The sequence below is a fragment of the Mycetomoellerius zeteki genome, unplaced genomic scaffold (assembly GCF_001594055.1).
Source record: "Mycetomoellerius zeteki isolate Tzet28-1 unplaced genomic scaffold, Tzet1.0 scaffold182, whole genome shotgun sequence".
Classification (NCBI taxonomy): domain Eukaryota; kingdom Metazoa; phylum Arthropoda; class Insecta; order Hymenoptera; family Formicidae; genus Mycetomoellerius; species Mycetomoellerius zeteki.
The window spans coordinates 1,371,767-1,386,180 of record NW_017256778.1 but is presented as its reverse complement, the minus strand read 5'-3'; the positions used below and the strand labels follow the sequence as shown (position 1 = coordinate 1,386,180).

Sequence of the window (14,414 nt, the reverse complement as noted above, 5' to 3'; positions counted from 1 at the left end):
AAGTTGATTCTAGAAATGTAAGCGGCGCGTTGCTATACTCGCTGTTTCGTTTCTCCGAAACGTCGCTCGTAAATATCGCTTAGGCGCCAGGCGGTATCACAAATCAGGCGTGTCGTAGGTACGGCACTGGTTGTATCGCAAAACCAATGACGAACGAGTGAGCGAGACCAAGAAAACCGTGCACGCGGGGCAGACAGACGGGGGCAGAAACCGGCGCGGCGACGGTAGTAGCGGTGGCGGTAGGAGAGACCGGCCTCGAATTAATATTCGGACGGCGATTTAGATTTAGAACACGAATTTGCTGATTAGTTCCCTCCCCGAAAATGCGGTCGCCTACGTTGCAGCGGACCGTCCGTCCTTCCATAAACGTGCGGCTAGAGTGGCGGGGGCTGGGACGGACCTGGATTCGAGATTTAGTTTCCTGAGGGGGTTGAACTTACCAAGGGGTCAAACGATTCAGGAGAGACATTTGTTAGCCCCCTGTCCCCACCCTGCGACAAGTGCGCCGGACACGTCTTAATATATACATCCGCTGACCAATGAACATGCCCTTATGAGCCACGGTGCCGTGCGGTCAAAGTCGCTACACCATAATGGATACTGACTTCTACCCGGAACTTTTTCGCTCAAGAACTTACAGTCCCGAGACTGAAGCCACCGTTAGAGCGGCAGGCACTGCCGTTCGATTAAGGGTTTATTTCTATCCCACCCTCACCGATCGCGCTTTCACTAAACGGAAACAGGGAAAGTAATCCTGATCAACGATGTGTTAATATCAATATATCGAATGAAGTAATCCTTTCAATCATTTTATGTACATAATTGCCATAAAATTGGAAATATCAGGAAAATGTTAGGGAAATTGAAAATGGTCAGGAAAATCGGGGAAAAAATCAGGGAATTTTGTAAAATTTTCTAAAAAATTAAATTCATGGCTTTAAAGAAATTTAATATGCGTACATTATATCTATGCAGTTTTAGTACTATCGACTTAAAAATTAAATGCGAGCAGTATCAGCAACATCAATAATAATTTATATTAAATTAAAAAATAATTTTGTCTGGAAATCAGGGAAAAATTATGGAATTTTAGGAATTTGTAACAGCCTTAATATATTAAAAGAGAAATTTCTATATATACATTTAACTTCAAGCGCTCTGCCACAATTTAATTATTTTAATCAATGCATCAGTCTAACTAATTTTTCGTTCGTACTACTTATTTCATTTCACTCTGAAGATCGAAAATTAATTTTTGGTCAACACGACGATTGCGTAGGTACTTTCTTTTTTACAACAGCCAATGTAGATAAGAAAAGGGAGGCTTAACGAAAACATTAGCGTGCGGGAAACGGAAAAAGCAGCGTTTTCGCGTAATCGCGCAGGAAACGAGCAAAGTCGGGCAGGACAAATTTCGCAGGGACGAATTAGCGCATCCTGCAGCTAGGTCTCTCGAAATGCTCTCCCTCGCTGCTTCTGTTATCCCGAAGGAGATCCCCACTTGTCCATGGACCTACGGGGGGTCCTTTTCCTCCAGGATTAAATGGAGCGCCTAGATGACCGATGCTCGTCCTCCGGCAGCGGTGGAGTGTGCGAAGCGTGATGCTAGGGTGAAGAACGGGGGCGGGAGAGTTGGGTGGAAAACAAGATAAAACAAGGATAATATCTCGTCACAAGGAGACCCTCGATAATCTGGAGGTGTCTAATCGTCTATATCGCTTGATTTAAATCGCCGCGTTTGTCTGCCGTCCAAGTTTGTCCTCTCGCACATCGCAGAAAGTTTTGAAGTGTACTCTTTCGCGTGTATTCCAATCGTTGTTTATTTCATTGTAAAAGAGATAAAACGAAATGACTTGGTGCAGTAAAATATTAATACTGCTCTATTTATCATCGTTAATTTATCATCGCTGCGTGACAATTTTTCCAGCTGAAAATTATTACTTTCGCGAGTAATTTGAGAAACGAGTTCTAAACACACGCACCAAGGAAAACCGGAGCTCGTTAGTTACGGTTGACACACCTCATTGCGTGTTCGTTGCTTCGAATCCAGCGATTTGCAAAGTAAAGGCGGAACATCTCGCGTTTAATTAACGAATTCGTTCATCATCGCGGGGTACTTCATTTGTGAACATCGCAAGAGGCAACGTCTCTCTCGATCTCCGCTTCGCAGGGTGACAATCGTATTTTGCGGATTTCGGGAGAGACGCGCGTAATGCCGTCGAGTGCCCTCGCTGCTACCGGCTCGGTGTCATCCCGTAAGAGGATTAGATCTCGACTTTGTTGTGGCTCTCGAAGACGTTCGTTAACGAAATCATTATTACCACGTCGATCTTCTTCTGCTACCGCAACGTCGATGTTATGCATTGAAAACGCCTGCACCGAGTCACGTTTGAGAGATTTGTTAATTTTAGCTGCCAATTACTGGCGCTCGCTAACGGGTGAATTGATTAAAAAAATTAGGAACACTCAGCTAAAGATCAGAAGTCGCATTCTACTCATTTTTGTGTAACGGTATTGTATTGGTACATTTACGGTGTAAATGTATTGTATTTAATTATACTTAATAGCATGCTGTATAATTATACAACTGTAGCTTTTTAGCATTATTATATTAAGCACATCAGCTTTACTGTTAGTTGTTGCTAAATTCAATTAATTTAATAATACAGTTGACAAAACGCAAAGTCATTATTTACTTACTGGGGTGAACACAGTTCTTTTCTTTCTCCCGGAAACTCCGAAGAATTCGAAACATATTTCGAGAAGGGTGAACGGTTCCCGTCGTCGAGTCACGACGGTTAGGGGAAAACATCAATCTTTCATTCACGGGGTGACTCGGAAGTTATGAATGAAAGTCGTTCAGCCTTTTTAATATAATATCAAACCCGGTGTCTTTTCGCTTAACGCGCTTTCGATTTTGATCGAAGAGTTTAGGGCGACTCATGCGTTTTTCTTGACTCCGAATAATTTAAGATCAATGTATTTACACATTTTTATTGCAAAGATTTTGTTCTTTTATTTGATTTTAGGAATCGATTATAATTAAACGGATACATAAATAGTTTACTTGTAAGAAAATTCCGAAGAGATTCAAATCCCTTGATAGTGATCCGTAGTATCAATATCTTATTTCGATTAAGCTCCCGAATGTTAGCGCCCCTATTTCGTTTCACGATTCTTCTCCGTCCACTTGCTAACTGTTCGCACTAAATGACCTCATCCTACCGATTCGCCTACTTATTTCAATGTATCTGTGATCACAGTGTAATTGCTTTCCTTGATCGATTATCATCAATCGGCCGAAGTGTGATTAGCAGCACGTTGATTAGTAGGTGGGCACTTTGTTCGACCCGTCAATGCCAAAAAAGACTTGCTTAGACATTTTAATTAAATTTATCTAATTGAATAACTTTTTTCTCTAGCTATTTAAATAATATATTATTTTGACTATCATTAGCCAAAGTTAGTTTCTCTTTTTTACTATACATAGTAAAATTTTAATTATCAAACTTTATCAATAAAAGAATTAAAATTTAAAAAGCAGTCTCCTTCTATATACACTAAAATTTCTTATGTTATTCGCAAAACTCAGAGAGATAATACATATTCGTATTAAAATAATATTGTATTAAAATAAAATTTAAGATGATGTTAAATTCAATATTTTATAATAATGAAAATTACAACTATATCGATCAGCTACTCACATTTCGGGAATATGATTGCGGTATAATTTGACAATCCTATCTATCGTTTGCCAAAAGTTTTACATTCCCAAGAGTTCTTAGCGCAGGCCGTTTAATCGGGTCTAAATAAAATCCAAAGGCATCTGACTCTTCGTCGGAACTCCCGAAACTTCTTCCGTCGTATAAGTTTCTGCTCCGTTTCGACGCTCGTTTATGGTTTGATTGCTCTTCGATGGCACTTTAGGGAAATACACTAGACCTCCTCTGCATCGCCCTTTAGTCTTACACAAACCTTCGGACTTTTGTGTATTATTTGCCAATAAAATCATCCCTTTGTTGACTTGCTCGTCTCTTGAAATGCTTGTATGAGAACTCTTTTGTATTTCTGCACAGTACTTTGATGATGAAAATCCGAGTTTATGTGAATGAAATGTAATTAGTCGTACCTTTGATTCCGCGAGAGATTGTCCGTTCTCGGTTGGCTGGAAAAGTGTGGCCAGCATTCTCGATAGGTAGGCTATTGTTTGTAGTACGTCGGAAGAGATTTGCATTCGCGACCCTACGAATCTCTCATTAGCTTAAGCTTCTCGTATTTCCGATTAAATCCGATAGCAAACGATCCTATCGCACGGATATCCCCGCGCCAGCGGGTAATTAGGAATTCGACGGGAGGACCTTCGAATTCATTTGGCGTGCGGGTCCTTCCGTCCTATCCTTCGTTACCGTTACGGGAAATTAGTTCGCCGCTGCATGAACGGACGTCCGTCGTTTTCAATCTACCCTCATTCGCGGCGACGATCAACATTTATTCTTCTCGTTTGCAAAGTTTCTCTCGCCGCGAGAGAAAGTACATCGAACGAGACGCTCCGCGTTAATCTCCTTGACTCGTTAATGGACAAATAGCTTCTTACAACGTTCTCTTATTGGCTCCTACGAGCCGGTAATTAGCGGTAACGCGGGGGTGGACGCGAATTCGCATTCAGCCGGGGTCACGATTCCTCCCCTCGCGTTTCCCACCGCTGGAAAACTGTCTGAACATGACGTAACGCTCTGAGAGTAACGCTCGGATACGAGCTTTGGCTCCGGACCGGCCGAAGCGCTTTTTGTGCTGTCCGGCCAGCAACAATGGCCGCTTCTTACACCACCCTGGTCACCGTATATTATTAATTACTGTATTAATCTCACCGGCCGTAAGCAATCTATTATACATGGGATAAGAGCCACCACCGACATCACTGTGCCACCCACCCGCTCGACGCGCACCCTCTAACTTGACTTTCTAACTGCCGGCCCGGTCCTCTCTCGACGAGGGATCGACGAGGCCAACGAAATCTGACCCCCGGGGGTGTTAATAGCGGCGTCGCGCCGGACTGCGTCATGTTTAAGTTCTAGTATTGTTGCAAAGATCGCGCTTTCTTGCATTGGTGCATTGCGACATTTTCGAGGCAACGTATAATTTTTTACAAAAGAAATGCTCTACTTTGTTATTGTAATTATTATATTTTTATGGATAAATCTTATAAGATTGTTAAGATTTTTTTTTAAAGAGGGAGAAGGAGCTAACAAAATTTATATTGTTATGAATGTAAGAATACTTAGAAAATTGGAAGAAAAACTTTAACGAAATAATAGATATTTGCAAATATAATGTTCATCACTTTGAAACGCATAAAGCGTCATGAAAGTCTCTTCTATTGTTTCAGGCCCCTGCGCAGCTTGCATGTTAGCGAAGGTTGAACAGGAACGTCTAGAAAGCTTGAAGTACGATAGAGCAACAATCTACGTTAAATGTATCGATGAAAACGAAGAACCTAAGATGGACGACAATGATTATGAGGTAACAAGCAAAAATATCTTCAATTGATTATTTATTTAATAAATCGTACATAAGGATTATTTTATTGACATGAGATAATTAAACGATCATAAAGATAATTGAAAAATTTGGTATATATTACTGGATGAGTGTAACTTCGGTGTTCATTATATACAATTACGTACAATTTTTGATGAGACAATATAATTTATATCACGTTATTATTGTAATAAAACGATAATGTTCTTTTTTCTTATATGCGATATATTTAATAGAAATTGCAAATTTTACATTTTATATATATATATGTGTGTGTGTGTGTGTGTGTGTGTGTGTGTGTGTGTATATGTATTAACAAGTTATATTGGCTCGTTCGAACGAGAAAAGAATTTTGTTAATGGGTCGACGTGCCGAGTCATCGAGTGTCCTGGAAGCGGTCGTCTTTCCAGATTAATTTTAACCGATAACGGCGAGTTGATGCCATCTCACGCATTTCACGATGTAATAAGTATTATTACGTCTCTGTTCGAAGTGACCTTAAGAATTATCTGCTTCCTTTTACGCAGCTCACTTTTGATTCACGTTGATTTAGAAATATAATTGTAGAGAATTGCGCTTATATATGTGACTAACTAAACTTTTTTTTCTAATATCTTTTTATGTGTGAAAATATTGAATAGAGATAAAAAATAGGATATATATTTTATATTACTTTTTATATTACGAAAAAAGTGCATTTTTTAAATTATATTTTATTGTGTTTATATACCTTTTATTTCAACATTTATGTTAAAGAGGGCATATAAGTAGGCAGAGAATTGTTAAAATTTTACAAACTAAAGATTTTTATTTCTACAAATATTTTTTTTTATAGAAGAGTTATTTAGACCTATCTTTTATTTATCGGATATTTCGAACGTTTGTCACAGGTAGTGACAAAAAAACCGAAGATAGCGAAGGCACGTCCCTCACGAACTAGGAGAAAATTAAAAGGCTCTCACGAACTCAAAGTGTCATCTGAGATTACTTTGAAAGAACTTAAAGTAATGGTAAGTGTCTTGTTAATATATTTAGCTATAACGTCGGATTTTAATCTTTAACTATCTCATAAGACAAAATACATCGAGAAATGAGTGATTTGATTATGGCAATACATTTCCAATTTTGGATAAATTTTGAACCTATTTGTTCTATAGAAAATTGCATCCGATATAAATTTAGAAGAATCTAAAAACTATGAAGAAAAATCGTTAGGGACAATTGTTTACTGAGCGAGATAGCCTCGCGAAAAAGGTTGGAAAAAGTTCATCCGATATCTTGATCTGTTTGTGCTCGTCACCTGCCGAAGCGGACTCAGGATAATCAATCAATTTGCGGCGCAAGTATTTTACGGCGCGGTCTTATTGTTCGAACCGAAATGGGAAGAGCTGCGTTTGCCCGGCCGCCACCCCTCGGCCTGACTATCTCGGTCCGGTTGTCCGTTCCCCGACTCGTGCTGGACGAAAGAGTAGTAAAGCGTAGTTATGGCTGGTTAGCATATGCTCGGGCTCCGGCAGTGTGCTTAAACTATTAAGCGTATTTATATTGCGAGGCCGTAGCCATCTCCTCCTCTTCCTCCCTCTTCTTTCTGGCGGAGCCACTGGCAAAAACCCGAAAGAGCATAAACCTCGCGCTAATAACAGGTCTCCAACTTCTCCACTCCACTTCACTCCACTTCGCTCCACTCAACCTTCCATTTGACTCTTTCTCCCGGCTCGATCTCTCTTCATCTCGCGTATCTCTCTCTCCGTCTCACGCGCGATATTCCTCTATCTATTCACTGAGCTCTCCTTCGGGCTCGAATTTTTGTTCGTGCCTCTTTCACCCCGTGGAACACACGTCCCCTTTTAATACCCGCCCGCGAGAGAGGCTGTCGGCGTCAATGGAAATACCGAGACCCGGTCACTCCTTCTCATTCACTGTCGCTTCTTTTTTTTTTATAGCTCTGTGTCTTTCGACTTGATTTCGTCTCTCGCTTAACGAAAGTCAACAATCAAAATAAATCATTCGATTGACCGAAATCTTTAGCTACTATATGTTTTTGCTACTATAACTCGTGAGAATGAAATTGTATCAGTAATTTTAAGGGAAAAAATGATATATTTTGAAAGCGCGTAAAGGACGTTTTTGTTCCATTAGAAAATCTCACGGCGTCACGATTCAAGGGTGTCACTGTTCGCGGATTGGTTCTCGCGTTTGACAAAAATGCGAGCGAGTCACGCCGCGCGCTCGTTGTCTTTTTTATCTTTGTGCAAAAAGACCGCCAATAAAAATGTTTGAGTTTCATGGTCGAATGCAGTTATGTCGCGGAGCAAGCGGGCAAGCAAATCGGGACAATAGCGGCCGCCGTTGATCTTCGCCAACGCGCGGGTAAGCTTTACGTAATCGCGGTGTAACGCCTATGAAGTGACCGTCTGTAAATATTACTTTCCAGCACATTCCGTGTCACCAGTTCCATTTTTTTCCTCAGTATCGCTCGATCGCCTTTCTTACTCTCATTGCGCCGCGACACGAACGCAATGGCATCGAGACGAAAAAACGTTCGTCCACGCGGATAGCTCGTTCACGGAAAAATGATGGCTGACTCACTGAAAAACGTGGCCGAACGGCCGCGCCAGATTTTTCACGGATAGATTGGAAAGCAAATCGTAGAAGTCATTGAAAAGAGAGAGGAGGTCATTTGGTGCTAGAAAGCTCACGTTATCAATTGCAGACGTCGAGATTATATCCACGAGGTAATCCGTTGCGGTTTCGGCTCCCGACGAGCGACGCAGCGCGACGCGGCTATCAGGATCCGTAAATATCAAAAGTTCCTCAACCCCGAGGCAATTTGGCCTCCTGCCGCCACTTCGCAACCTTGTTAAACCCACCTCTATTTATCGCGCTCGTTGAGCGCCTTCCTTTAACGAGGAAGCCTCGAGGTTCTTTGACCCTGACCACCTCTTCTTGTTCTGCTCGTTCTCGTCGTTCTCTTCTCTGTTGTATGAAGTCCGGCAGACATTTACGACATATGAGGATTGGTTTTGATGTAACGTACACTCTCGATCTCGGACAAGATCTAGCGACAATAATATCCGCCACGATCTATGCCTCCGTTATTTTAGCAGGGAATAATTATAGAATAGAATTTATTCTCTCCATATATAAAATCACGAAGGAGACTTGGCTTACAAACTTTATTCTTACATCATTCATCCATCCATACCTTTGTCATGTGCGCTCCTATTTTAATTGTTTATTGCACTATTTCTCAGCGGGGAATAATTTGACGAAAAATGATTGTTGTATGCCCAAGTATACGCGAGCAATCGTGCGTATGCTCATAATCGTCTTTTTGTACACGACGTCCGCCCCTTAGTTGCTTTCCGGCGCCCTCGCGATGCCTCTCCTCTCGTTTCTCCTCCTGGACTTCTTTGCTCGGCTCGGTTCAGTTCGACTCGACGATCGTAAAACAGAAACCGAGAGAGAGCTACACGTTCTCGCACCGACGCCGAGGACAGGCAAGCTATCCCTCCACGCAACATTACGCGGGTTCCACAAATTAAGCAATTACCGGGGCTCACGCTCGTCTCGCGCACTCTTCCACTTCTAGAATCTCAAATAGTCCCCCTTAGTTTTTCCGCACTTCGCTCTACGAATACCTTGGCGTTCATGTATTGAAATACATTTTAGATGTCCTCGGGCGTAGCCAATCCTGATGGGAAATACAGAAGCATACGTATTATTTGTTTTTTAATAAAAGTTTATGTTTCTGAAAAGTTTAATTATATTACGATCGATCGATGCATGTTAGAAATTGAAAAACCAATGAAGTCGCTTTTTTGTTAAATTATAACTCGATTTGATTGTACATATGAATAAAAGTCGGAGCACAGATCTTTGCATAACGTATAAATCGTAAGAAAATCAACCAATCAGAGTCTTTTATTTTATGGAAAGGAAGGAAGTGAAAAACTTTGATTGGCTTATTTTCTTATGCATTATTTATTATGCGTTATGCAAGACTCTGTGCTCCCCTTCTTAGATAAGAAAATTTTGTTTCCTTTCAGACGATGCAAATTTGTGGAGCTGGACCGTACGACCAACATATAATGCTAGGAGAACACGAACTCATTGATGATAGTCTGAGCTTGGCGGCACTCGGTATATTTCCTGGAGCTCTACTTACGTTAAAGGTAAGTTTCGATTTAAGTTATGCTATATTTTGCTTTTATTTTTTTATTTATTTTTTTATATCTTACAAATATATGATATAAGGATATTACAAATAAATTAAATAAATTCGAGAGAAATGAAAGTTGTATGATGAAACGATTGCTATCGAAGTGAGGAAAACTGAATTGCGAATTTTTGAAAACCAACAGAAATTTTTTTGTAAAATTATCTATATAATTATAAGAATTCAGGGATATAGCACGCAAATGTCTCTAAGCGTCCTCGAGATCAATCAAGCGTGCACTTGTAAAGTTTACATTATAAATCTGCTTTCACGTGCAGTGGCATACATTGATGCATGTAGATCTCTTCGTTAAATAGAAGTACTTAGGATTCTACTTTATCGTGTTTAATGTTTTACGATCCGACGCGGCGCCTCGATGGTCCGCTACGATGTCTTGATTGTCGTTGCAACGATACGTTTGTTCCGCCTGACTAGCGGACAGTGACAAACAGATGCAATTTAGATTTAAGATCTAGCCACTGTTTCCCTTAAGTTCGAGACAATGGATAAGTAACCGGGACCGGCAATGGCTTCCCAGATAACGACGCCAAGACCGGCGTTTTCACGCCGGGATTAACCGAAAATGCCTTATTTGAGATTAGAAGTGTTAATTGTAGCCCTCTTAGCCTCGGGAGAGTGAAGTCGTTAGAAATTGTAGCTTATCCGCAAGCTTATACTCCGACGAATCAGTACTAATTCCGCCTGTGTGTAAGTGCAAATAAATTTTAAATGAAAAATTTTACATTCATTTCATATTCTTAGCTGATAAATTATAAGAAAGTTTACTTCTATTATTTACGGAACTGCTAGTTATCGTTAACTCTCTATATTTCTAGTCAGAGTCAGGTATCCGATTTGATTTATATACGTGAGAAACTTGCGACAATGATATCGCGACCATACGTTTATCCGTGCCACATTGTTTTCGCACTCTTCGTGCGGAACGCTGTCCAACCCTCGCGGGTTTTTGCCGAGAGCAACCGTCTGCGGAACGCGTCGCGGAGAAAAATTCTCAATGCTCTCTCGTTCGGCGGAATAATTTCAGGATTCCAATACATTCCTCGGTTCACAGTCGACTGACTTTATGAAAGCAATTGGTGAGCTAAGCCAGCAAACGTTCAGCACAGCGACAGAATCTCAAAACCGTTAACCCAAGTCGTACTACGTTCGGGAAGAACAAAGAGGGCAGGGGGGAGAGAGAGAGAGAGAGAGAGAGAGAGAGAGAGAGAGAGAGAGGAAGAGAAGGAGACGCAGCCTCCTTGCTGGACTGGTTCACCGGTTGCGGTTGCACTAGCTGCGAATTCTAATTGCTATCTTGCCTCGGAGAATCCAGTTTAGTCAACCTGCCGACGTTTCTACCTATTGAAACGCTTCGATGGGTTTTGCGGTTTTCAGAAAAATTTCTTCCCGCATCCCATCGCACTGATTACCGTCGACGTGACAAAATTTTACGGCAAATGGTTTATTATTCTGCTTTTTTTTTTTAAGCAATTTAAATCTCATTGAATCGGTTATAATAAAAATATTGAACTCTCACTGTACGTTTTGTTCTCACGGATCTCGCAGTTGGTGCCCCGGAATTCTATGTATGAAATAGCAAGGAACTGTCGATTCCCGTGGTCAGAATATAACGACAGTGATAAATCCCGAGGCACGTCTAGCTGCTTTTAACTATCATTAACCATAACGTGACTGAAAAGTACATAACGGGCGGGTAATTATTTGCGGTTATATGAATAACCGTGGACCGACTCCCGATATGTAAGAAGCTCCCTCGAGAACGAGATTGTTTCGCGAAATCTTCCGTCGTAAAATCTCCTCGTTCACCGGACGACGAACTTAATGCGACTCAAAAGCATAATCGTATAAACCGGAGTTAGGTTGTTCCGATCGGCTGTACTTATACTTAAATCATATCGCTTAGGAAAGACTGTCTTTCGTTGGGCAATTGCTATATGTTCTGTTTATTTTGCAATTGTCGAAGTTACTTTATTTCGGGATACATGTAGAAAAATAGTTGAAACTCCAAGAAATTTTATTTCCTTATTCGATCTAATTTTTCTAAAGAAATCGCAAAAGTACGATTGATTCGAAGCGGCGGAAATTGAACTTTTCTACTCTTCTTAGGCCCAGTTTTTCATTATCTGGTTAACTTATGGTTTAACTTCATAATGTAAAAATTTGTGTTTTTTTTTGCTATGGTTAGCAAAAAATTAGTTTAGATTAATCTATTATAATTCTATATTATAATCTTTTATAATTGTAACTTCAAAAGTTATTCACAAAGCTACCAGTTAATTACTGATCAATCGTAGATAAAAAATACAATTTTTATATTATCAGCCCAATCATAAGTTAATCAGCAAATCCAGACTTTAGACCTGTCTCATGATATCAGACGATATATCGGAATTGTCAGATACTCTATTCGCGGCGGATAGACTGGATTAAAGCGTTTCAGGCAAGGTTAGTCCTTGATTTTGCTACCGGTCCAGCACCATGGCACGCACAATGATCAGGATGACTTGCGGCGTACATCGGTGATCGAGTGTCTCGCGAGATATCAGCTACCGCTCCGTCATCATCCGTGCAATAATTCAAGGTCGTCGGAGTACAAAGTTAATATATCTTGCCACGTATCTACATTATATCACTACCTTTTTTTTTCGGCCGATCCGGTTGACCGAAGGAGATCAACGACATTACGTCGCGCGAGGTCGATCGTCTTACTCTTTTCTTTTATGTCACTTTCGCTCTCCCTACCATTCCCTTTCCACCATCCGGTTTGTTTGCGCGCTTTTATGAGCACGTTACACGTCATGATTAATCGATCTTTCTTCGTCGCAAATGGATCTCTCTTCCAAGTAGTCATTGTATTCGGTTTTGGTTGCGCCATGTGCCATGAATGTTGTAGCTTTCGAAGCTCAACTGTAAATTGTGACTTGGAATGAACGTTCGAAATTCTTGACGCAGCTTGACGAGGCAGATTACATTTTTGTTCGATTCGCAATTCGCGCGTACCTTTTAAACAAAAAGTGAACCGTAACCGTCGCGAGAACCGCGTTAGAGATAAAGATATTAAAGCAACGGCATGTGCCAAGTTATAATTAACGCGCGACGAGATATTAATGAAGACACGTACATTCGTTTAGCTTTGATGAAATAAACGTCATAATCGAGGACAAGGACGATAAAGACGATAAAGAATAGCAACAAAATTGTGCACAATGTTGGACGACTAGGCTGTTTTTGATCCACCCTTAATTTTTCCCGATTTTTTTGCAATTCCTCGTCAGACTGCTCTTCATGGCTGATCGACCGGGGTCTTTAGAGTCGGTCGGTCGAGTCTCCAACGGGCGGCACCCGCGTTTGATGTCGTGTGACGAATGTCCGCGTTGGACGCGCTCGCCTTCCTCCTTCTCCTTTTCCTCTTACCCTCCCGCCCCGTTTCCCCGTTTCTATGCTCTTCTTTCTTTCGTACCCGCGTTTCGTTCTCGAGTTCTCCCTTCCGCCCGTCCATTCTGCGATCCTTCCGTCGCGGTTCATCCCGCTTTCTCGTACAAGAGAGAATCCCGTATGACGGACTTGGTCGAATCTCTCCCTTCAGGAGCGCCAACAGAAAATTGGAAACATTCGATAGGGCCCCCGCTACCGTTGCGGCTACGATAAAAAGATACGTGCCGCCGCTTCGCGTCGGAACCGGCCCGCAAAATATGCGATCCGTCGTGGATCCACGCGGAACAATCACGCGGTCGGGCTCTATGCGCTTCGCAGATCCGTAGATTTTCGCAATCTTCAGTTTCATTTTAATTCACATTTCGCCTTCGTCGACTTTAGAAATTAATTATTTTCTCGATTAAACTCTTACCTTATAGTCAATTTTTAATTTTAAGACCGTCTTGAATAATACCTTAAGATGCTAATGCGACTCTGTTCATTGGTTCATGATACCTTAAGACTGTAAGATGTTATGATATGTATAATGTTTAAGACAGTCAAAATCGATTATGAATATCGATTCTAAATCCTCACTGCACTTAGTAATATTGCAAATTTTTCGATTAGTTTAACAATGGCGAATACAATGTTACTATTAACGTTCCGCGTGCATTTTCATTGGTTTATCTGCTACTTTCATAATCCCTTTGCGTTTTGTCCTGCTCAAAAATGGACACATGTTTATCCTTACTTTTCTCTCCGTTCCTTTCTATCTGCTACCCAAACGAGGATTCCGTTTATACGGGAAGGTTGAAGCAAGACCGTTCCGAGTTCTCTCCAATGAACTACAGTAAATGTGCCCTCTCGTGCAGGTAATGGCGACAATTATCCGCGTCGGTGAACTCGGCATTAAAATCAAATCATAACAACCAGGCCTGAGCGGCCGAAAAGTTACCTTTCTGATTCAACGTGCTCATCAGTCTTCAAGATCCATAAATCCTTATTGAACCTTCCTGTATAAACCACAAAATATCTCACGTAATAATACTAGACGCGCGCGCGTTCGGTGTCTATAATTCTTTTATAATTATCTTCGTCTCTGTTACATTTTTGAGAAAATAAGAGTTTTTTAAAAAATAATATTTTTTAAATAATAAATCAAGAGAAATAAGAAGAAAAAGTTGCATGATTAATAAGAATGAATATATGAACATGA

General features: G+C 40.9%; 1 protein-coding gene across 2 annotated transcripts in view; it reads left to right on the top strand.

Moving 5' to 3' along the window:
- Positions 1-14,414, top strand: part of LOC108721800 (ubiquitin carboxyl-terminal hydrolase 48) — a 56,488-nt gene that overhangs the window by 24,802 nt on the left and 17,272 nt on the right. Inside the window, exons 14-16 of one of the 2 annotated variants that reach the window (XM_018446563.1) lie at positions 5,390-5,523; positions 6,432-6,551; positions 9,591-9,716. In XM_018446563.1, coding sequence (XP_018302065.1) covers positions 5,390-5,523; positions 6,432-6,551; positions 9,591-9,716 — 380 coding nt within the window. Of the gene's footprint in view, positions 1-5,389; positions 5,529-6,431; positions 6,552-9,590; positions 9,717-14,414 lie in introns of both variants that reach the window. The other variant, XM_018446562.1, reaches the window with a different exon arrangement.